Source organism: Lepidochelys olivacea (genome assembly GCF_965140295.1).
Source record: "Lepidochelys olivacea isolate rLepOli2 genome assembly, chromosome: 1".
NCBI lineage: Eukaryota > Metazoa > Chordata > Testudines > Cheloniidae > Lepidochelys > Lepidochelys olivacea.
In genome coordinates this window covers 97721524-97744058 of record NC_140411.1, presented here as the reverse complement: position 1 = coordinate 97744058, position 22535 = coordinate 97721524, and the positions used below count along the sequence as shown (strand labels likewise).

The window sequence follows — 22535 nt, the reverse complement described above, 5'->3', positions numbered from 1 at the left end:
AGTCTCCTAGATAGCTAGGGTGTAACTCCACTTGCTGTGTAGATGGGGTAGAATGTGCCTGTTAGGCACAGCACATCATTAGTGGCAATTTGTAAGCAACACTGGAGAAGGATTCTCTAAGAGGCAGTGGCCAAGATTTTCAATATCCATAGAAAGGTCTTGTCTGCAACCCATGCTAGCGTGGTGTACATTGTAGAGCTCTCTAAAGTGTTGTGCCCTGACTGCTCTGTGTAGACCCTGCTGCTGACGCAGTAAAAGAATCCTAGTGTGCATTAATGTAGCACTGTCTCAAACGGAACTACAGCAACATGTACTCGATACTTTTACAGTGCATCTGCAAGACCTACGCGGGGCAATTAGAGTGCAGCCCTTTAGACCACTATACAGTGCACACCCTTCTGGTGTGCTTTGCTCCACAGTGTAGACAAGCCCTTAAGTATCCAGATAAATTGCTTGATTTTACTAATTGCTGAGTACCCAATGGCTCCCACTTTTGGAAATTTGGCCACATCTTTTAGTTGCCTATTGGGGAGTTGAACTCTTTTGAAAGTATAACAGTTTTGGGCGCTGAGCACTTCTGAGAAACACTAGTCATTGGTTTTAAGGGGCCCAGGCTAAGTAATCTAATAGTTTTCTGAAGTTTGACTTAGTTTTTTTTGTTGAATCATGCACTTTACTTACTCATATTTTTCTTTCCTCTTTTTAGTCCTAAGCAGATATAATGCTTTAGTTCTTCTTTGTTTAATGTGATACTAAACTGTGATCAGTGAAACCCGATTCCTTTCCCCCTTCTTTCCAAAGAGAATTGTGGTCAAAGAACCCATTGTAAAGCTGCTTTCACAACCTTGCTTTCCGTAAAGGATTGACTTAATATGCTGGTAGATGCAAAAATATCAACTCTTTAAAATGGATGTCAAGTACATTTTGGCATAAGTCAAACTGAAAGATAACATACAAACGTAAGTTCTTTTCAGATGTAAACTTTGAATCTGTTGCATGCTTTTTCCAATTCATTTAAGTGCACTACTGTACCTAATGTTCAACTCAGCTTTTGCAAATTCTTAAAATGAAAAGGAGTGAATGCAATTCTTGAGACAGTTCCTCCATACCAGAGGGGGGAAAGAAGCTCATTCTTATTTGAATAAGCTGTGTGTTTTGAATTAGACAAAGCACTTTGCACGCATGATTTATGAATGGATGCATTAGTATGTGGCCCCTGTAAATTGGCAATTGACACTAATTACACTTACACTTCAATTCAAATTACAAGGGTTTTGTATTTGGGCTAGATTCTGATCTCAGCTACAGAAGCATAAAGCTGAAGTAATTGACAGCAGAATTTGGTATATGATTGTTTACCCGCTACAAGGGATTATTGTTAAGCGATCACAGCAATTTCTGGCATGGATCGTGACAGTGGTTGGGTAAGGAAGTACTTAAATTCACTGAAAAGCTATAAGGAGTCATCAGCATTCATTACTCTTGCCTCTTTTTCAATTTTCTAAGTTAAATTTCTGTATTTTGAATGTGTGCTGAACCCCTGAGTACAACACGGTAAAATTCAATCCAGGTCTGAAATTAATCACATTATTTTACCATTACAGTTTTCAAAGAAAAGCAGATGGGCTAGTTCATTTGGTGGAAAGAATAATTTTGACATTAACCTGTGGAAGTACAATTGATATTCAGGCTGGGAAAACAGAAGAAGATTTAAATCCCATTTAAGTAATTCTAAAAGTATTTAATAAAGCTTAGTAACTGACAGGATTGCCCAGTGGCGATCCTAAAAGCTCTTACGAAGTAGTTGTAGAATAAATTTGCACTTTGTTGTTATAAGGTTATTTGGCTCTATACTATGTGACAGTGCTAAAACTGAGCCAATGGGATTCCTGTGCTTCCGGAGACCATGTATTCCAGAGCTCTTCATAATACTGTAAAAACCTGAGCAGACAGCACAGAAAGTACTTGTCAACAGAGGGATGCCTGCCTGTGTTAGACATAAGGCAATGGGGTGAGAAAAGACCTGCACACATAGTACAATACAATTTTTCATACTTTTACATAGTATCACTGCACCATTTAATGATACCTCAGTGGGCCACCAGCAGCAGCCCTGCAGTTTGTTATTTTTAAAATATGCTTAAAGAGCAGGAGTCTTTGTCAGACATCATGTTTTTGTGCTTGGTCCTGTATAATGCTGAGTACTCTGGGCCCAGTCTAGCAAAGCACTTTATTATCTGCTTAACCTAGGCAGGTGAGTAGTCCTATTAAGTTCAATGAGACTATGGGCATATTTAAATGCTTTGCTGGATCAGGGCCAGAGTTCTTAGTTTGCAGGATCCAGCCCTTTATCTGGCTCTTTATCTTGATAACCAGCCTTCTACGAATCTTGGCCCTGCCGTGTTACTGGGAAATAAGCCATCATTTTAGTTAAGCAATTGACAAAGCTGCCAATATTCTCAGCTGCTGAACCTTGCCAGAATAGAAATCGCTAGGGAAAAGACAGACTAACAAACTCAATTTCTTTGCATTTCAGTCTCAGTTTCTTTTGTGCACTGAGTAATATACCTAAACCCACACTCTCTCTTAACACAGGAAACTTTGCTGGCTATAACTGTGGTGAGTGCAAGTTTGGCTGGACTGGCCCCAACTGCGATGAAAGGAAGCCACTTCTTGTCCGGAAAAATGTCCATGCCTTGACTGCGGCAGAGAGAGAGCAGTTCTTAGATGCTTTAGACCGTGCAAAGAATACCACTCACCCAGACTATGTAATTGCTACACAGCACTGGCTGAGTCTCCTTGGGCCCAATGGAACTGAACCGCAAGTTACAAACTGTAGCATTTACAACTACTTTGTGTGGCTTCATTACTACTCAGTCAGGGACACCCTATTAGGTTGGTACTTTTCTTTACTAAGGCATCTAGAATGTAAAGAACGTGGTAAAAATGTAATAATTGAACAAAGGTAAGTAAGTTGAAAAGTGATCAAGTCATGGTGAAAGGAAGGATTGTCCAGCGGTTAGGGTGCTAGTCTGAAATCTGGATTCAAGTCCTTCTCTGGCATAGATTTCCTCTGTGATTTTGTGTAAGTCACTTAGTTCCCAATCCTCATAGGTATTTAGGCATCTAACTCCCATTGGCTTAATTAATTTCAGTTGGAGTTAGGCGCCTAAACATTTTGGAGGCTCTAGACCAGTGGTGGGCAACCTGCGGACCGCGGGCCCATAGTCGCCGACTCTGTGGGTGCTCCAGGGCTGGAGTACCCATGGGGAAAAATTAGTGCGTCCTTTCCACCCACCGGCAGCCAAGATCCCTGCCCCACCTCACCTCACCTCCTCCTCCGCTTCCTCCCCTGAGTGCACTGTGTTTCCACTCCTCCACCTACCTCCCAGCGCTTGCCACCGCCAAACAGGCTTCGGGAGGGACAGGGGAGAAGCGGGAACGTGGCGCGCTCAGGGGAGGAGGCGGGGAAGAGGAAGGGCCATGACGGAGATTTGGGGAAGGAGTTGGAATGGGGGCAGGAGGAGGCAGAGTTGGGATGGGGACTTTGGGGAAGGGGTTGGAATGGGGGTTGGAGGGGGCGGGGCAGGGAGCAGAGGGGGTTCGAGCACTAACTGGCACCAGTAGAAGTTGGCGCCTGTGCGCGGGCCACACGTGGCCCGTCAGGGTAATCTGCTGGTGGGCTGCCAGACAGTTTGTTTACATTTGCACGGCCACCCGCAGCTCCCAGTGGCTGCGGTTCGCCGTTCCTGGCCAATGGGTGCTGCGCGAAGCTGCACTATGTTACCATTGAATAACATAGTGATACCATGTTGTACATACAAGACAATAACTATGATTTACAACACAATGAAGATTAATGAAGGGCTTCCTTTCAAATTCTAGCTGGTCAAACATCGGAAAAATGTGCAAAATGTTGTCTAAATGCCCCCCTTTTTTGGAATGTGAACATTTTAATCATTTTCAAAATTAAAAAAAATTCTCACCAACTCTTTTAAAATGTTTATATTTCTGATGGATACCATTCTAGCATGAACTCCATTTCATGAAGCTTTAAACTCATAAAGGAAGTTATGTAAAGTACTCTTTGTCTATTTAACTTTAATTGGATGCTCTAGTTCTTACTGTGCCTTCCTGTTTGTAGGACCTGGCCGCCCATTCACCACTATAGATTTCTCCCACCAAGGACCTGCCTTTGTTACTTGGCATAGGTATCATTTGCTGCTGCTGGAAAGAGATCTCCAGGTTAGCAACGCGTCCTATTCAAGGATGCTTGCATGGCTCTTACTATTGTGATTTTCCCATATTACTTTGAATCTCTATTACACTAACACAGAGTTCCCTGGCATAACTGCATGTTGGGGCTACAGTCCCTAGACAATGAAATTAACCCTGTTTTAAAAGTGAATTTAGCACTCAGGAGGTGGTGATTGGTTTGAAGACTCCGGTCTTCTATCCCCTGTCCCCCGCCCTCCTTTAAAAAAAAAGAAAAGAACAATTATTACAAAAGCAGGTGCAATATACTTTTTTTTACATAGCCAGCATGCCTCAGACTTCATCGGAAGTGTCCAACTCTAGGGGAGAGAAGGTGGTTCAGCCTCTGTATTTATTCCGGTTATTTCTGTCATCATGCTGGGCCACTCTGTGCCCTTGGTCTCTTTGCTGACTCCCAAGAATGTCAGAATCACCACTTTTTGGGCCATCAGCACTTTCAGTAGAAATCAGAACTAGGAACCACTTAACATACGAGGCCATCAGATGGTACAGTGTTTAGTTAAGGTAACTGCTGGCCTTCCTTAGATTTGAATCAGTGACCTAATAGCCTGAAGGAAGTTGAAACGGTATTCTGAGAAAACTGCAGCGTGGTTTCAAATATCAAAATATAGACGAGCCAGGTATTAGTAATGTCTCTTTCTGTTTTTAAAGAATTATTTCTTGCTAATAAGTTTCTTTTTATTATAGCGACTGATTGGCAATGAATCCTTTGCATTGCCCTATTGGAATTTTGCCACAGGTAGAAATGAGTGCGATGTGTGTACAGATCAGCTTTTTGGAGCATCAAGACCAGAAGATCCAAGCCTAATAAGTCAGAATTCAAGGTTCTCACACTGGGCAATAGTGTGCAATAGGTAATAGAATGTGTGGGGAAACCAGCATTCTAACTAACACTTGTTTTCATTAGCCACTAACAGCATGAACTTCTCTTTCAACTTGCCCAAACTGCAAGAAAAAGAACCTAGATTTCCTTGTAAAAATTGTGAAACTTAGTGGATGGGCTCTAGGTGGATGTCATTCAAGATTTCCTCAGATATATTCTGCTTTTTTATACTGTTTTTTTTTTAAATTTGATTCAGGACTTTACTTAAAGACAGTAATTGCCAACCAAGAGCCCTTGAAAATTTTGTCAATAGGAATTTTTCTGTGTTTTTAATAGTGAGCTCATATTAGACTGAAAAATCTATGCCTCTTCTGTTGGACTGGAAAATACCAGAAGTGAGATTCTAGCCCTATTGCAATCAGGGGGAATTTTTGCATTGACGTCAATGATGCCAGGATGTCACCTCAGATTTAGAAATAGTTTTTTAAAATGAGATTGAACTGGTTTCTTGCAAAATAAGGCCCTGATCCTGCAACTGACTATAGTTAGGCATTTCCCAATTGGAGTCAGTGGGGCTTTGTGTGAGTGCAGGGATTCGACTGTGGATTCAAATGCAGGATTGGGACCTTAAGATGTACAAGTGGACATTCAGTAACACAGCAAAATATAATACTCCTGTAGCACTTTTCATCCAAGCTTGGAGTGGCATGAAGGCCTTGGGAGCTGCTCAGCACAGGGTTGACAGATTCTTTCTAAAAGTGGGATTGCCATGAGGCCCCCCCACTGTGGCCCTGCCCCCAGCCCCTTCTCTGCCCCCTGCAGCCTCCCCTCATGGCTGAGTTGGAAGCAGGAGCTGGGTTGGGGAGCCTGGGCCCCTCCACCTGCCCAACGCTGCCCATTCGGCTCTTACCTGACTCCGGCTTCTGGCCTGGCCAGGAGGCAGGGCCTTGGAGGTTGAAGAGTCACCTGGATAGCTGTGGGGAGCTGCATACCCTCCATCTGCCCTGGGCAGGGGACCTGGGGGGCAGGGACATAGGCCAGGGATTGATCTCAGACTCCCCATTCCAAGCAGGTGGAAGATCCACAGTTCCCCAGAGCTGCCTGGGCTCCCTGGACCACACTTAGCCAGGCCGGGCTCCAGCTTCTGGCCAGGCCAGGGAGCGGGGCTTTGGGGGGGAAGACGAGGGGCAGAGGGACAGGCCCGTGGCAAAAAGTGGAAGGGCTATGGTCCCTTGGCCCCCTCGTTCCGGCGTACCTGGGTCAGCACTTTTAGAAATCAGGCCACGTATATGAGTATCTAAATATCTACTCCAAAGCCTAACTTTAGGCACTGATTTTTTGAAAATCTTGGCCTTTTCATATAGCTGCTACCCTCTTCTTGTCAGTAACATGAAGAATAATATGGGTTTTTGACTTGAACCCTGAAATTTGTAAATGCTTCCTTCACCAATGTTACAGGAGAGGGATTTTTACTGTTTCATTTCAGTAGTCTGTGAATATGCATTTTAATTTAAAATTAAACTGAAGCTTCTGGAGTCTTTGCAACTGTCATATGATTCTTGTGCTTCGCTTCACATCTCCCATGGGGCATGGGTCACTTGCAGGTTTAAGCTAGTGTAAATTGTGAATTCTCTATAACTTGAAGTCTTTAAACCATGATTTGAGGACTTCAGTAACTCAACCAGAGGTTAAGGGTCTATTGCAGGTTCTGTGGCCTTCAATGTGCAGGAGGTCAGACTAGATGATCACGATGGTCCCTTCTGGCCCTAAAGTCTATGAGTCTGTTCACCACTTCTATCCCGGGCGTTACAGGACTCCTCACACTAATTGATATACAAACAACACATGATGCTAGTGAATACCTTTCGGATCTTAAACATAAAAAAGAAGCTTACAAGAAGTGGAAGATTGGACAAATGACCAGGGAAGAGTATAAAAATGCTGCTTGGGCATGTAGGAATGAGATCAGGAGGGCCAAATCGCACCTGGAGCTGCAGCTAGCAAGAGATGTTAAGAGTAACAAGAAGGGTTTCTTCAGGTATGTTAACAACAAGAAGAAAGCCAAGGAAAGTGTGGGCCCCTTACTGAATGAGGGAGGCAACCTAGTGACAGAGAATGTGAAAAAAGCTAATGTACTCAATGCTTTTTTTGCCTCTGTCTTCACGAACAAGGTCAGTTCCCAGGCTGCTGCGCTGGGCAACACAGCATGGGGAGTAGGTGGCCAGCTCTCTGTGGAGAAAGAAGTGGTTAGGGACTATTTAGAAAAGCTGGACGTGCACAAGTCCATGGGGCCGGAGTGCTAAAGGAGTTGGCGGCTGTGATTGCAGAGCCATTGGCCATTGTCTTTGAAAACTCATGGCGATCAGGGGAAGTCCCGGACAACTGGAAAAAGGCTAATGTAGTGCCTATCTTTAAAAAAGGGAAGAAGGAGGATCCTGGGAACTACAGGCCAGTCAGCCTCACCTCAGTCCCCAGAAAAATCGTGGAGCAGGTCCTCAAGGAATCAATCCTGAAGCACTTACAGGAGAGGAAAGTGATCAGGAACAGTCAGCATGGATTCACCAAGGGAAGGTCATGCCTGACTAATCTAATCGCCTTCTATGATGAGATTACTGGTTCTGTGGATGAAGGGAAAGCAGTGGATGTATTGTTTCTTGACTTTAGCAAAGCTTTTGACATGGTCTCCCACAGTATTCTTGTCAGCAAGTTAAAGAAGCATGGGCTGGATGAATGCACTATAAGGTGGGTAGAAAGTTGGCTAGATTGTCGGGCTCAACGGGTAGTGATCAATGGCTCCATGTCTAGATGGCAGCCGGTATCAAGTGGAGTGCCCCAAGGGTCGGTCCTGGGGCCGGTTTTGTTCAATATCTTCATAAATGATCTGGAGGATGGTGTGGATTGCACTCTCAGCAAATTTGCGGATGATACTAAACTAGGAGGAGTGGTAGATATGGTGCAGGTAGGGATAGGTTACAGAGGGACCTAGTCAAATTGGAGGATTGGGCCAAAAGAAATCTGATGAGGTTCAACAAGGATAAGTGCAGGGTCCTGCACTTAGGACGGAAGAATCCAATGCACCGCGACAGACTAGGGACCGAATGGCTAGGCAGCAGTTCTGTGGAAAAGGACCTAGGGGTGACAGTGGACGAGAAACTGGATATGAGTCAACAGTGTGCCCTTGTTGCCAAGAAGGCCAATGGCATTTTGGGATGTATAAGTAGGGGCATAGCCAGCAGATCGAGGGACCTGATCATTTCCCCTATTTGACATTGGTGAGGCCTCATCTGGAGTACTGTGTCCAGTTTTGGGTCCCACACTACAAGAAGGATGTGGAAAAATTGGAGAGAGTCCAACGAAGGGCAGCAAAAATGATTAGGGGTCTGGAACACATGCCTTATGAGGAGAGGCTGAGGGAACTGGGATTGTTTAGTCTGCAGAAGAGAAGAATGAGGGGGGATTTGATAGCTGCTTTCAACTACCTGAGAGGTGGTTCCAAAGTGGATGGTTCTAGACTATTCTCAGTGGTAGAAGATGACAGGACAAGGAGTAATGGTCTCAAGTTGCAGTGGGGGAGGTTTAGGTTGGATATTAGGAAAAACTTTTTCATTGGAGGGTGGTGAAACACTGGAATGCGTTACCTAGGGAGGTGGTAGAATCTCCTTCCTTAGAAGTTTTTAAGGTCAGGCTTGACAAAGCCCTGGCTGGGACGATTTAATTGGGGATTGGTCCTGCTTTGAGCAGGGGGTTGGACTAGATGACCTCCTGAGGTCCCTTCCAACCCTGATATTCTATGATTCTATGATAAAAGCATGCCTGACAAAATAGGATGCAATGCTGTTCATATTCCATCTCTCTCTCTCCCCCTAAAAAGGGTAAGGTCTGGAACACTGAATAACTGCTTAGCCATCAGCCAGTCCCTGCATTGCCACAGCCCACCACCATCCTTACTGCATTGCTCTGGGCCAAGGGTTCCAAGTGAGACCGTGTCTACTTTAAGGAAATTTGTGCCAGTGTAAACATGTAGTTACACTGGTGGAAACCCCTGATGTTTACATGCTGCACCAGTGCAAAGCAGGGCTTATATCAGTGCAGTTGACTTTGGTACATTACCAGCATCAGCATAAGCCTTGCTTTGCACAGTCCAATGCTTCTGCATTGGGGGTTTGCACTAGTGTAACTACGATCTATATAGTCAAGCTGCTGTGAATTTCTTTAATAGAGATAGGGCCTTCTTTATTTTAAATTCTTTGCAAAGACTCAGCGAGGCCTGGCCAGCCTGAAAGTTTCAGCTGTTTTTGAATTGTGCAAGAAAAAATAAATGCAAAGTACAAAGAATGGGGAAATTCTTTCTTGTTTTTTTCCACAACTCAAATGGCTGGATGGACATGTGCTCAGATTTCCAAAAATGCACCTCTGTCCTGAGGCAAAACATGGTATATTTCAGCCCAAATGATGAAATATGCAGATGTATCTAAGCAACTGAAAATCAAGCCATAATGAAAGTCCTGCTGTAACTTCAACCGCTATATAGCAGGTGGAAGACAGAGCCTCCTCAGGGCAAATCTGTGAACTCTGCAAGAGGGGAGAGCCTTGTAAGCTCACCTACTGGGACTTAAAAACTCTGGATTTTCCTTTTAACTTCTTGGGAAGAAAACAAGGAAATCAAAATACAAAAAACTTATGTACACTTAATGGTAAAGCTATACATTAAAACCTCAAATGACAGGAAATGAGACAGATAAGGTTGAACATGTGACCATAACACTGCTATGTGTATAATATGGTCTTTAATTACATGATCACAGATGCATCAAACAAAACAATATCAGAGACCGTCCTCTAAATCTTATCCACATCCTTGTGGCAGCTTGTAATATCGTTCTCATTTCTGATGTACATAGAGAATTCTTTGTCATATATTAGCGAAAGACCCAATCCTGCATCTGACTTCATGTGGACGGACACCTGCCCCTGCCTAGAGTCCACTGCAGTTTTAGATTAAGTATTTGGTGCTTTGTGAAGGTGCAGGTATCCACACACGTGGAATTCCGTTGCCTTTGAAAGGAATGGGAGTTTTCATGACTTCAATGGGAGCAGAATATTCTCATATCCATTGATGGGGCCAGCAGGTGGGGTACAGTGTGGGAGAAACAAGCACACAGACTGTCCCAAGCTTGGGCTGAACAGTGAACAAAGAAAAAAGTGGTGAATAATTTCCTTCCCAACTCAAAGTGCTGGGTGGCAGCAGTAAAGACTCTCGCTTATGCTACAATAACTCTCTCCATCCCTGCCAAATAGCAGATGGGGAAGTGTAGGAGGAGCTGCTATGACATGGGTCAGCAGTAATTGTTTTTGGTTGGGCAGCTACGCTACATGTCAGCTAAGGAAGCATAACTGACAGTAAATTAGTGGACCCACTGACATTTATCTAGCCACATTATCCTGTTGACAGATGTGGCACCCACTTGCTAACATCCATATCAGTCTCCTTCATGAGATTCTTAAAGGCAGAAATGTGAAAGTTGGAGCCAGTTCAAAGATGATTAATTTACAAGCAGCCTTATGATTCCAGCTCAGGTTAGCAGTATGACCATTTGCTTTTCTGGTACAAAACTTCTGAAGCCATCTGAGGCTCTGATCCTGCAAACACTTGCAAGTGTGTTTAACATCTGGGATGTGAGCCGTCCCAGTGGTTTTGGTGGGGGACTGAGTGTACAGCGTCTATTGACTCTGTCAGAGTGAACCCTCTCACCCTCCAACATCCTATTCTAATTGTTCCATGCAATTTTGATTTTAATCTAAGCTTGGATGACTACAACCATCTGGTTACACTGTGTAATGGGACTAATGAAGGGATTCTACGGAGGAACCCACAAGGGAAGTCTAGCGAGCAGTTGCCAACCATGGAAGATATCCAGAACTGCCTTTCACTTCAAGAGTTTGATAGTCCTCCTTTTTTCTGGAATTCTAATTTCAGCTTCAGGTTTGTGCCCCAACTCCTATAACATGTTCAGCCCAAAGATAGCCTTTTATACATACATTTGGAGGTAGTGCTGGTCAATAGGTGGTTACTTAACTCTTGTCTTATCTCACGCACAGGAATGCCCTGGAAGGGTTTGGTAAACCAGATGGATCTTCTGTCTCCCCAGTGGTGAGCCTGCATAACTTGGTTCACTCTTTCCTGAATGGAACCAGCGCTTCCCCTCATGCTGCAGCCAACGATCCAATCTTTGTGGTATGTCATTTTCCTAATGTGATTGCAACTGAATATGCCTCTGTTGTATTAATTTAGGTGGAATATGTGGGCCAATGGTGTTCACATGATCCAGTCATGGTCTAACATTAAACAGTCTTAAACAAGGCCTGGGGTTTGGCATACAGAGACTCCAACCTACTTTGTCCCATGGCAAATAAACCATTAAAAAATCCTTCTAACCTTTTATTAAAGATACAGAAAAGAAGGAAAACATTGATAGCCTTTGAAATGTTAAGTATTAAGTAAACCTCTAATTTTAACAATATCCCTTGTTCCTTTGCACTGTTAGCTTGAGAGAGTTTTCAGAAGGAAACCCCCCCATGTGCGAGTGCCTGTTAGATGGTATCAAAGATGGTAATAATGGTCCTTTTGGGGAAAAGAGAAGAAGTTAGGTGAGATGGGCTGGAGATGTTGTGTTGCTGTTGTTGTTAAAGTCTGATCCAGTTTCATCCCAGATGGTGTTTAGGATTCAGCTGGAGCCAGTAGAGGTGACAGTGTCATCTGGATCCCCCTCTCTGGCCCGGACATCTCTGAGGATCAGGAGGACAAAGGCTAAGTGCCCCAAAGCACCCCAAAGATGATGGGGGGGCAGCCAGGATGGTGAAGCTTTGCTCCAAAAGCCAATTTTTCTCCCTTTAAAGTCTATTTCTTTAAGGACCTACAAAGAGAATGGTGGTACTATGTCCACCAATTAGGCCTAGTTTATGACACACCAATGTTGGTTCATTGATTTTTGGTCCCACACTTTACTTGTTTACCAAGCAGGAGTTTAACACAGCCCTTGAATTACATCAGTAGGTCATTTTATTTTGATTAATCCAGTGTTTCTGTCACACTTTTGCATCTTGTCCCATCAACATTTATTTTACAGGTTATGGTGACATCTTATGAACTTATACTCACTTTTTACAGCCGAACTCACAATTAGGGTCAATGTGAAGGCCCAATTGTCACAACACCTCTAAGGCAGTTTTCTCACCAAGAATTTGGAGGATAGAAGTAGTGAAGTGTCTAGACTAAAAATGAATACTTCAAATACAAAATAAAAGTTTCTCCTCTTGTATTTTATATTGCCATATCTACTAGTAGTTAAATAAAGTGGGAAGAATTGTCAAGACAGTTAGTGCAATCCAAAGTCAGCTTTTAGGGAAGAACAGCAGCCATTCAAAGCGGAAGAGCTGCTGGTCTGACACAGCTTGAATTTTAATTTTACATTTAGCTCATCTTATTCCTGTCAATGTCTCAGCAGAAGAGATTTTGAGAGTAGGACTATATATTTTAGGATATCAAGCCCAGATGCTCAGAGGTAGTTACACACCTAATTTTCGCTGAAATCAGGTTTAGCTTGGCTTTGTGTCAGTATTTATTTGTTTATTTAAAACACAGCTCACTGGGATAGGCTGAGGAGCTACATCTCCTTTTTGGTGTGTTCTGGGGGATAAAATCATGTAATTGTACTGGTACTTCGGTATAACACAGAACTCTAAAAATAAAGCAGACAGCAGTGAGCAAATGTATTCTCGGTAGCTGAGCCTGTTACATACTTTATTCTCCACACAGGTACTTGCCAAATTTACTGAAAAGCTTTTTAATATTACGCGTTCCTAGAGCTGGCTGCCTTTGGTAGATGAAGCCATAATTATTGTGGGTAGGTATTAGCCCAAATGACCATGCAGTAGCTCCCCAATTTATTTCCTTCTGAGTTTTTATATCCCTCCGTGATGTTCACTTCTTACTCCTTAGCCTCTTTTTGAAAACACATTTAGATTTTTAATGAACGAGGGTCAGCAGTGAGCTGGGACTGCGAGTTCAGATACTGGCTGAAATGAGATGCCTGCTGGGTAGCTGTGTTTTAAAATAAAAGAAACACAATTTAAAAAAACTGAAACAGGGAAAATCTTTAGTTCATGATAGCATTATTTTATACAGTGGATTACTTTTCATCTGGTGGTTTGCAGATCAAAGTTTTCTCATGTGGATATTGAAGACAATAGTTACAACAGTAATGAATTTGGCCCCCTGTCTTGGTACTGGATAGTTGTCTGAAACGGACAACTTTTTCTAGCAGGTGCTTTGTAGTACCGTGGTGTTTAGATGTTGCTTGTAGTTATTAGAATTGGGAGCCCTGGCTGTTGGGATTCTGAAAGGATAGGAAACAGGAAGGATGGGGGAAAGCTACAGAGGGTGCAGCAGCAGCTCGGTAAAGAGGTTTCCATTTTGAAAATAAAGTCCTTTGAAGCTTATTAATACCTTGCCTGGTTGATACAACAGTCTGTTAGTACCTTGCTACTACAACAAGTACGAACAGCACAATTCTGGAAAACTCTGGACCAAATTCAGGGGTGATGTGGCATGGTGTAAATCGTCTGTTATCAGGTGGATGGAAAGGAGTTTAGTTTGGTGTTGTATGCTGTACACAGTGAGAGGGGTGGAAGAGAATGGTGTATATACAAGAGTTAGAGCCTGATCCTGCAATCTCAGGGTGACCTCAGAAGAGCTTCATGTGGGCAAAAGGACCTGCCCTCTCCAATCCAATTGCTAGATCAGAATCTTAGATGCATGAGGAGAGGCAAAATGGTGTGTGTGTGTGGGGGGGAGAGGTGGGGGACTCCATCCTATTTTATATGGTATATGACTTAAATAGTGATGAGGGATATTTGCACAAAAATGGTTGAACCTTATTACGCCATCTGCTATCTGCACCCTTACATTGCTTGTAACATTGTAAAGAATGAAGAGCAGCAAAGATATTCTCTTCAGTGGGGATTGTGGTCCTCTCTGGGAAGCACCTTTTGGGCCCTATCACAGTCCAAATAATATTTTTCTTCAATTTTGTTTTAAAAAGACTCCCTGCACCATCCCAACCCTCTGGGCTCTTTTTTCAGATATTTAAAATATATGGGTACCGACTCTGTGGATGCTCTGGGGCTGGAGCAGTGACTGCTCAGCACTCACTGTTAGCCCTTGGGTCAGAGCCTGCCCCTCCCACCCAACCCTCCTGCTCACCGTGAATCAGCTGTTCCGCAGCATGGAGGAGGCGCTGGGGGGGGAGGGGGAAGAGTGGGGGCAGGAAGAGGCCGGGGAGGGAACAGAAAGAGGTGGGGCAGGGGAAAGGGCAGGAGCGGGGGGCGGGAAGTGGTGGGGCAGGGATGGGGGCTTGGAGGAAGGAGTGGAGCGGGGGCCAAGCCTGGGCAAAGTGGGAGTTAAGCTCCCCCCAGCAACTCGGTAAGTTGGCGCCTATGACAAAATCAGTGCACTCCTTCCCACCCCATGTTACTTAACCCAACCCACCACAGAAGCCTAAGATAATAGATGATGCTTGCAGGTTCTTTTGGACCAACCAGAGGAGTGGGTTCCAGAGTCAAAGAGCTTATTGGAAAATGTGCTGCCATTCCCTGTCCTAACCCTGTGAGCTGACTGGAACTGTGGCAGAGGGGATAGAGACTGCATCTCAGCTATTTAGGTCCTAAACCACTTAGCCCTTTATAAACCACACCCAACATCTTACACATCACTGGACAATGGCACTGACGCACTAGTGCAACATTCTCTCAGCTTGAAGCGCTGCTCAACAAGTGGGGAGTTGCATTCTGAACTAATTTAAGGTTTTGAATGATAAAGGGTAGCCCCATGTAGACCACAGTACAATGGTCTAACCTTGCGAAGACACAAGCATGGATAACTGTAGCAAGGTCTGCATCTGTAAGAGCAGGTTACACTCTTCTCACCAGAAGTGCGATTTGCACAGAAACTTAGGAGTGGTGACACTTTTAGGTGCCTAGAAAATCACTGGGATTCACAAAGCCGGAGTTTGGCATTGAGGCTCCCTATACAATGAATGGGGTTCACAACAGCCAGCATGCTAGGTGGCTCCTCATGTAAGCTAGCCACTGGGCGATGCTAAGCCAAGAGGTGTGTGCTAAGTCCTGCCCTCTCTCAGAGACAGGTGCCCAAGTCTGGGGTGCAGGAAGGCACCTCCCTCTGCTTAGCATTCTCAGCTGCACACCCTCTCTTGGCATTAAGCGACTACACCATTTTAGCAAGAAGCAGGGGTGGGAGGAAGAGCAGGAGCTCCCTCATAACTTTCAGCCCAGTGGTTAGGGTACTCACTGGGATGTGGGACACCTGCCCCCCCAGTTAAAGTCCTCTCTCCATGTGAAGGGAGAAGTCATTTCAACAAGGAACTGATACGTCACAGGTGAGTGCACTAGCCACTGGGCAATGGGATATTCTGACATGAGGTTCCCCCAGGCTCTCCTGTTGACACTTTGGATAACTAATTAAAAAAAGTCATTGCAGCAGGGGGCTGGAACCTGGGCCTCCCAGGTGAGTGCGCTAATCACTGGACTATAGACTCATTCTCCCACTTGCTCGTTCTGTCCCGATGTTGAAGCTGTTCCACTGTGGATAGATAATGGAAGAATCACGGGGCCAGCAAGCGAGAGAGAGAGAGAGAGCGAGCAAGTGTGAGAAGGACTCTGTAGCTGACTGGCTATAAGACTCACCTGGGACACCCAGGGTCCAGGCCCCCTGTTCCAATTGCTCTTTCATGATTTAGCCAAAGTAGAACAGCTTCAAGAGGAAAGGCTGAGGGAGATTCCCATCAGAATATCCCATAGCTCAGTGGTTACAGCACCTCCTGAGAGGAGGCAAAGGCTAGGTCAAATCCCTGTTCCCCTCAGGTGAAGTGGGGAACCACTGGGCTAAAAGTTAAGAGGGAGGGTGTCCTCCTCCACAGGGCCCTGATCTGGTAGGTGAGCTCTGAGCATGCTTACTTGATTGGGCAGTGTAGGCAAGATAGGTGGATGAGCTGATCTGCCCCTGGTTACTGCACCATCTGGGGCTTAGGCATGCAGATGCCTGGTGTGGGCTTCAGTGTGTGTGCTCAGAGCCAGAACCATGGTGTTTAAGGAACTTTAGTTACAAAAATATGGGTGCTTGCAGACTTTGGGGGCAGCTGAGTCAGGCCTTTGTGAATTCCAGGGAGGCCTAATTCTGGGACACCTAAATCCTAAATGCATCCGATGAAGTGAGCTGTACGAAACTTTATGCTCAAATAAATTTGTTAGTCTCTAAGGTGCCACAAGTACTCCTGTTCTTTTTTCTAAATCCTTTTGTGAATCTAGCCCAAAGAGTCTTGCTTCTGTTGCTATCTGAGCATGCCGGAACAGCCAAGGATGAAGTACTTCTCTACTAGCTCAGCTTATGGAAACGGAGAATTGTCATTATGTTGAAAAGGATTGGATGTTGTAAACATTTCTGTAAACTTTGTTCTAAACCCCTCTTCTTTGCTGCTGTATGTCCATTTTGAGAGTCTCTCTTTCTCTGGAGTTTCAGAGTAGCGGCCGTGTTAGTCTGTATTTGCAAAAAGAAAAGGAGCATAAACATGCATTCTGATGCATCCGATGAAGTGAGCTGTAGCTCACGAAAGCTTATGCTCAAATAAATTGGTTAGTCGCTAAGGTGCCACAAGTACTCCTTTTCTTTCTCTGGAGTGTATTGGCTCCCTCTGGTGGCTAATGAAAAACTTACTCTCTGAAGAAATACTTGCATTTGAAAGGCTGTGCTCACCCAAAGTCCTGTAACTAAACTTGTAGGCCAAGCTCTGCCAAAGTGAGTACCTAGAGTTAAGGTTTTTAGGCACCTAAATATGTGGCCTGATTTTCAAATGTGCTGAGCACCCAGAGAGAAAATTAGTGAGGAGGGAAAACAGTAAAAGGGAATGGAAAACTATGCATTTCAAAAATTGCAATGTGGAGAAAATAGCTCACATTAAACAACACTGGACAACACTTTTCTTCTCTGGCAGCTCTGAAATCTTTTGTACCATAGCTGAAGTGTTTTCAACTTGGCATTATCGATTTGACAGACCACTTTCCAGATCTTCTTTTTTGCCCATTACAGAGATTACCATAGCTCTTTTCCAGTTCATCAGGACCTTCTGTTTCCAGAGAATTTTTTAAAAAATGCAAAATAATTTGGTTTTGTGTCTTTGCTGCGTCAGAGTTCTGGGAGGGTTACTAATGCTAATTGGAAGACTGTTTCCTGAAGACTAAAGCCAAAGGAGTGAGGACTCCTATGGCCAAATTCAGAAGCGAGTTTAAGTTGAGAAAGAGAATAAGTTGATGTATCTTACACCTTCATTGGCCCCTAAAACATGTATGTTACACCCACATAGGCTTCATATAGACTCCCCTAGACTTGGTTTTTAGACTCAGATCCACTTACCAAGGTGTAACTGACACCCTCCACCCTTTACACCTTGCCTCGGAATTCGGTCTACTTAGTGTGAGTCTCAGAAAGCTTGGGCGCATGTCTGCATTTGAGCTGAAAGGTGTGACTCCCAGCTCGTGTAGACGTACCCACACTCGCGCTACTTGAGCTAGTGCCTAAAAGTAGCAGCGTGGCAGGTCTCTGCCTGAATATGTTTGCAGGGGGCCGGGTGAGATTATACTCGGAGTGGCCAGGCTGAGCAGCCACCTGTGCCATTGCGGATACATTTGTAAGCGCAGAGCTAGCTTGGCTGTGTCAGCGTGAGCTGGGAGTCACAACTTCCAGCTCAATTGTAGACGCACCCTAAGAATGTCCAGTTTGGTGTAACTCTGACTTCAAGGGGCAGAGGGAGCCGTGTAGCAAGAAACACACTTGTGTATAATAAAACAGCCCCCATTCTACTTCAATTGACATCTTGTAATACCTTTTACTGGCTCCGTGGCATGTAAACTAGACCAACTTAGCTTCCCTGCCCTTACCAGTGAAAGGCTGAGCCAATGGACTGGAAAGTCTGGCCCGCATTTCTCTTTAGTCTTTGTCTTAGATTAGAGCTCAATTTTAAACTGTTTTATGAGCCCATGTAGAGGACTATACACCCCCAACTCTTTTGCATGGGCTACTTGCATTGCAGGTTACATTTTATGGAGCTAACCGTCGCCACTCTAAAGCCAGCACAGGTGGGCTGGCAGGGTGAGGGAGCCAGCAGAACCAAGGCTCTGCTCTCTCAGTATACTGGTCGATACGGCTGACCCGCCCCCTTGGGGAAAACAGGTGCTTGAGGAGAAGGAGCGGCCAAGCTTCCTTCCCCGGTAGGACTGAATTGTGACACTCGGTGGGTCATAGCTTGGGCCTTGCTGGGCTCCTGAGGCAGCGCAGCTAAGTGAGGGGCAGATTACAAGGGACCAATCCAGCTGCTAGGGAGTTCAGCACTCTTCAGTGCGACAGCGTTCACATGCATAAGTTGTGATATTTACAGATATTTCCTACTTCCAAACCAATCCTGTCCTGGGGATTTTTTTAAAAGCGAAAAATGTTGGAAGCTGTTGGAACCAGAAAGGTGTTTATACGTGTGTGTATGTGTACTTGAATTGACAGGTCCTTCATTCCTTTACTGATGCCATCTTTGATGAGTGGATGAAACAATTTAACCCCTCTGACAATGCTTGGCCTCTGGAGCTGGCCCCTATTGGGCACAACAGGATGTTCAACATGGTCCCTTTCTTCCCTCCTGTGACCAACGGGCAGCTCTTTCTAGCTGCAGAACAACTTGGCTACAGCTATGCCATTGACCTGCCAGGTGATTAACAGACGTGCTAAAGGGATTGCAGAGTAAGAGACCGGGCTGCTCAAGTTTTCACATAAAGGTCTTCAGATAACTGAGCATTAAGAGCAACATTTTCATATGCACCTAAGTCACATTTTTCAAAAAGGGCCTAGGGATCCAAGCTGCCCAAGTCTCACGGAAAGTCAGCGTAGGGTGAAGATGGTAGTACTGTCACGGACACCAGGAATACAGCGGGTAAAATTGTCAGAAATGTGTAAGTGACTTAGAAGCCTAAGTGCCCATTTTCAAGAGACTTAAGGAGCCTTACTTTTGAAAATGAGACTTTAGAAAATGAGACTAAACTTCAAAAAAAAACCAAAAACAAAAACAAAAAAACAACCCAACCAAAAAACAGGAGCAGTGAGTCTCAGAGCATGGGGCAGCTCACATTGCAGGGGATAAAACTAGCAGTGTAGCTATTCGGGCTTCGGCTGGAGCCCAGATTCTGAAACCTAGGGAGTTGGGAGGGTCTTAGAGGCTGGACTTCAGCCTGAGCCCAAATGTCTATGCTGCTATTTTTAGCCCCGCAGCAGAGCCCCGCAAGGCCAAGTCAGTTGACCCGGGTTCTGCGACTTGCTGCTGCAGGTCTTTTTCTGCTGTGTAGACGTACTCTCCGGCTTCTAAATCACTGAGACACTTCTGAATATTTTACCCAAAATAAGCTTCTGAGAGGGACAGTGAAAAGACCAAGTAAAGATGTTCTGCCATGTGGGGTTGGGATGGACAGACTGATAAGAACATACTGTGTTCTAGCACTTCACAATAGTGAGTATAGCTGAGACGGTTCATTTTTCCTTATTTTTCTCAAAGCTACCTAAATAAATACAACCCTGACCCAAAACTTGCAAATTGTGCATAGCTAGGCTTTTTAACTCTGTGCTCCTGTCCCTCTTTCCATTGTCCCTCCTTTCTCATTCTCTCCATTTTTTACACTCGCTTCTTGTATCTAGTCTTAAATTAGTTTATAAACGTTTGCAGCAAGGATTGTGTTTTATTGTATATTTGCACATTGCCTACACAATGGAGCCCTGACCCGGACTGCAGCCTTTGAGTGCTACGGCAATACAAGTTATAATAGTCCTACTGTTGTTAAAGCAGAGTCTAATATTTGCTCCTCCTCCTTTGTGATTTTAGAAGCAAAATTATTTCCATTCTATAACTCAGACGTTCTTTTTGTATTTACAGGTTCACCTGAAGAAACACATGCTTGGGCTATTATGGCTGGATCCACTATCGGAGGAGCACTGATAGCTTCAGTTATACTAATTATGCTGCTTGCACTCTTTCAGCACAGAAGATACAGAAAAGGTTTTGAACCACTGATAAATGCAAGATTCAGCAAAAAAAATTATACAGAAGAGGCCTAGTGCTGTAGCATTGTGTCATCAGATTTACCTGTAGGAAACTAACCTGATGAGCGGCAAAGAGTCCTGTGGGCACCTTATAAACTAACAGACGTATTGGAGCATAAGCGTTCGTGGGTGAATACCCACTTCGTCAGATGCATTTATAAAGTGCCAGTGACATGTGCCAATATTACACAGGTAGGGAAGAGCAGAGGCTGGAGTAAGAGGTAACTAGAGCAAAAGACTGAAATTTTTTTTTGCTCTCTAGTACTGCCTTTAGAGAGGACCTATTTCGTCTGTTAGTCTATAAGGTGCCACAGGACTCTTTGCCACTTTTACAGATCCAGACTAACACGGCTACCCCTCTGATAGTTAACCTGATTAGCTGTTCAACTCTTAGCCAAGTGCTGAACTAACAACTTGACACACATTCCTTTGCTAGACATCTAGCGACATTGTTCTCATCTCAGAGGCCCTGTTCTTTTCCAGTCATTTGGGGTCATCAGTCTCATATCTTCAAACATTTTGAAACAACACACAAGGTACTTTCCTTTACATGTGTTTGCTTTCACACACACATGTGCAGCCTAAGCCAGGATAGAGTTTTCCTGTTGCCAAAGGTTGTTTGTAGTTTGTGATGCCTAGGTTTGGATCACATCATCTGAGAATCCCAAAGACAGAAAAAAAGAAAAACAAAGACAAATGCAAATCTTTTTCCTAAATGTGTTTCTAAACTAACAATACTGTGACAAGCAGAATTTCATGGACTATATATCTTTGGATAGTAGAGTATATACAGGCATAAAACAATATTGCAAATAAGTGATGTTTCTTTAAAAAAAGGACTCAAATATTCCATGTACGATTCTGCAAATGCTCTTCTGGGGCTAGATGGAATACTGTAAGGAATATGTGGGGACAGTTTAAGCCACAGAATCAGCCCTTAATTTAATTAACTTAAATTGCATAAGAACTAAAATAAACACCAGGAAACTCCCTAATTCAAATTTCCCATGTTCAAGTAAGTAATGAGCAGGAATTCATTTCTAACTAAACAGACACTCCTGTGCGATTTCAGTACCAGGGGCCTGTGGCAGAGACTGAATCCTATACCTGCCCTTCTGCACATGGAAACTTCTCAGATTATGCTGAGAGGAAAGAGGTGAGTGGAGGGTCAGACACAGCTGAAGTGGTGGGGGATTGCAGGAAATTGTCAGGAGATGGCAGTGTTATGAGTACCAGAGAAGCGGGGGTGAATGTGTGTTTGTGTATGAAGGGCAGAAATTAGAGCATAGATATGTAAGGACCCCACCTGGTCCTACCCAAATGGCCTCACCAAACCTTTAAGGCCAATCCCAGCAGACAGAGGCGACACATGGGGGGTGGGGGGAGCGCTGTGCCTCTGCCTAGGAACCGAGGGACATGACATCGCTTCTGAGGAGCTGAGTGGAGCCAGGTAGGGAGCCTGCCTTAGCCCTGCTGCACCGTTAACTGGACTTTTAACGGCCTGGTCAGCAGTGCTGACTGGAGCCACCAGGGTCCCTTTTTGACCGGGTGTTCCAGTCAAAAACCAGACACCTGGCAACCCTAATGCTCACATGGACTGAACATGCTCAGTTACACTGCTGAAGCTGGCTGCCCTCACTCTGCTCCCCTGCCCCACCCCCAACCCCCACTGGCAGGCATAGGTCCTCTCTACAGGCATCACTAGAGAGCAAAAAAAAATTTCAGTCTTTTGCTCTAGCTACCTCTTACTCCAGCTGCTGCTCTTCCCTACCTGTGTAATATTGGCACATGTCACTGGCACTTTATAAATTCATTCACATTATGGAATAGCACATTATTTTACAGCCTCAACAGCTAAATTCTCAGACCAGAAAGAATTTAGCTCTAGTAAGTTCTCTGATAGGCTTCCTCTATTGGACAATGTCAGCTAGAGAAGGAGTCGGGTATTTCAAATTTCCCTCTAAACTTTGTAGGCTCTTTTCATTTCAACCTATACAGATTCTCCTACATTAATGACTTGAAAAAATGTTACTCTGAGTGTTGAAAAAACTATTTGCTGTAAACAAATCTAGTCCTAAAACATTTTTCAAAGCATGGGATATAGAAATTAAGCATCTCACCTGGAAAGATTGAAATGCTCTTTAGTTTTCCAAGCCTCTGGGTATGGGAGGAGGATTAAAACAGGATTTGATATTCCCATACTTCCCTCTTGCTTTCCTCAATAGTACATAA

At 44.3% G+C, this 22535-nt stretch overlaps 1 protein-coding gene across 1 annotated transcript in view; it reads left to right on the top strand.

Moving 5' to 3' along the window:
- Window positions 1–22007, top strand: part of DCT (dopachrome tautomerase) — a 28504-nt gene extending 6497 nt beyond the window's left edge. Inside the window, exons 2-8 of the mRNA XM_084633673.1 lie at window positions 2596–2895; window positions 4145–4245; window positions 4963–5129; window positions 10902–11081; window positions 11198–11333; window positions 18723–18924; window positions 20137–22007. Of these exons, the coding sequence (XP_084489799.1) occupies window positions 2596–2895; window positions 4145–4245; window positions 4963–5129; window positions 10902–11081; window positions 11198–11333; window positions 18723–18924; window positions 20137–20318 (1268 nt within the window). The 3' untranslated portion in view covers window positions 20319–22007. The remainder of the gene's footprint in view (window positions 1–2595; window positions 2896–4144; window positions 4246–4962; window positions 5130–10901; window positions 11082–11197; window positions 11334–18722; window positions 18925–20136) is intronic.
- Window positions 22008–22535: the final 528 nt, after the last annotated feature.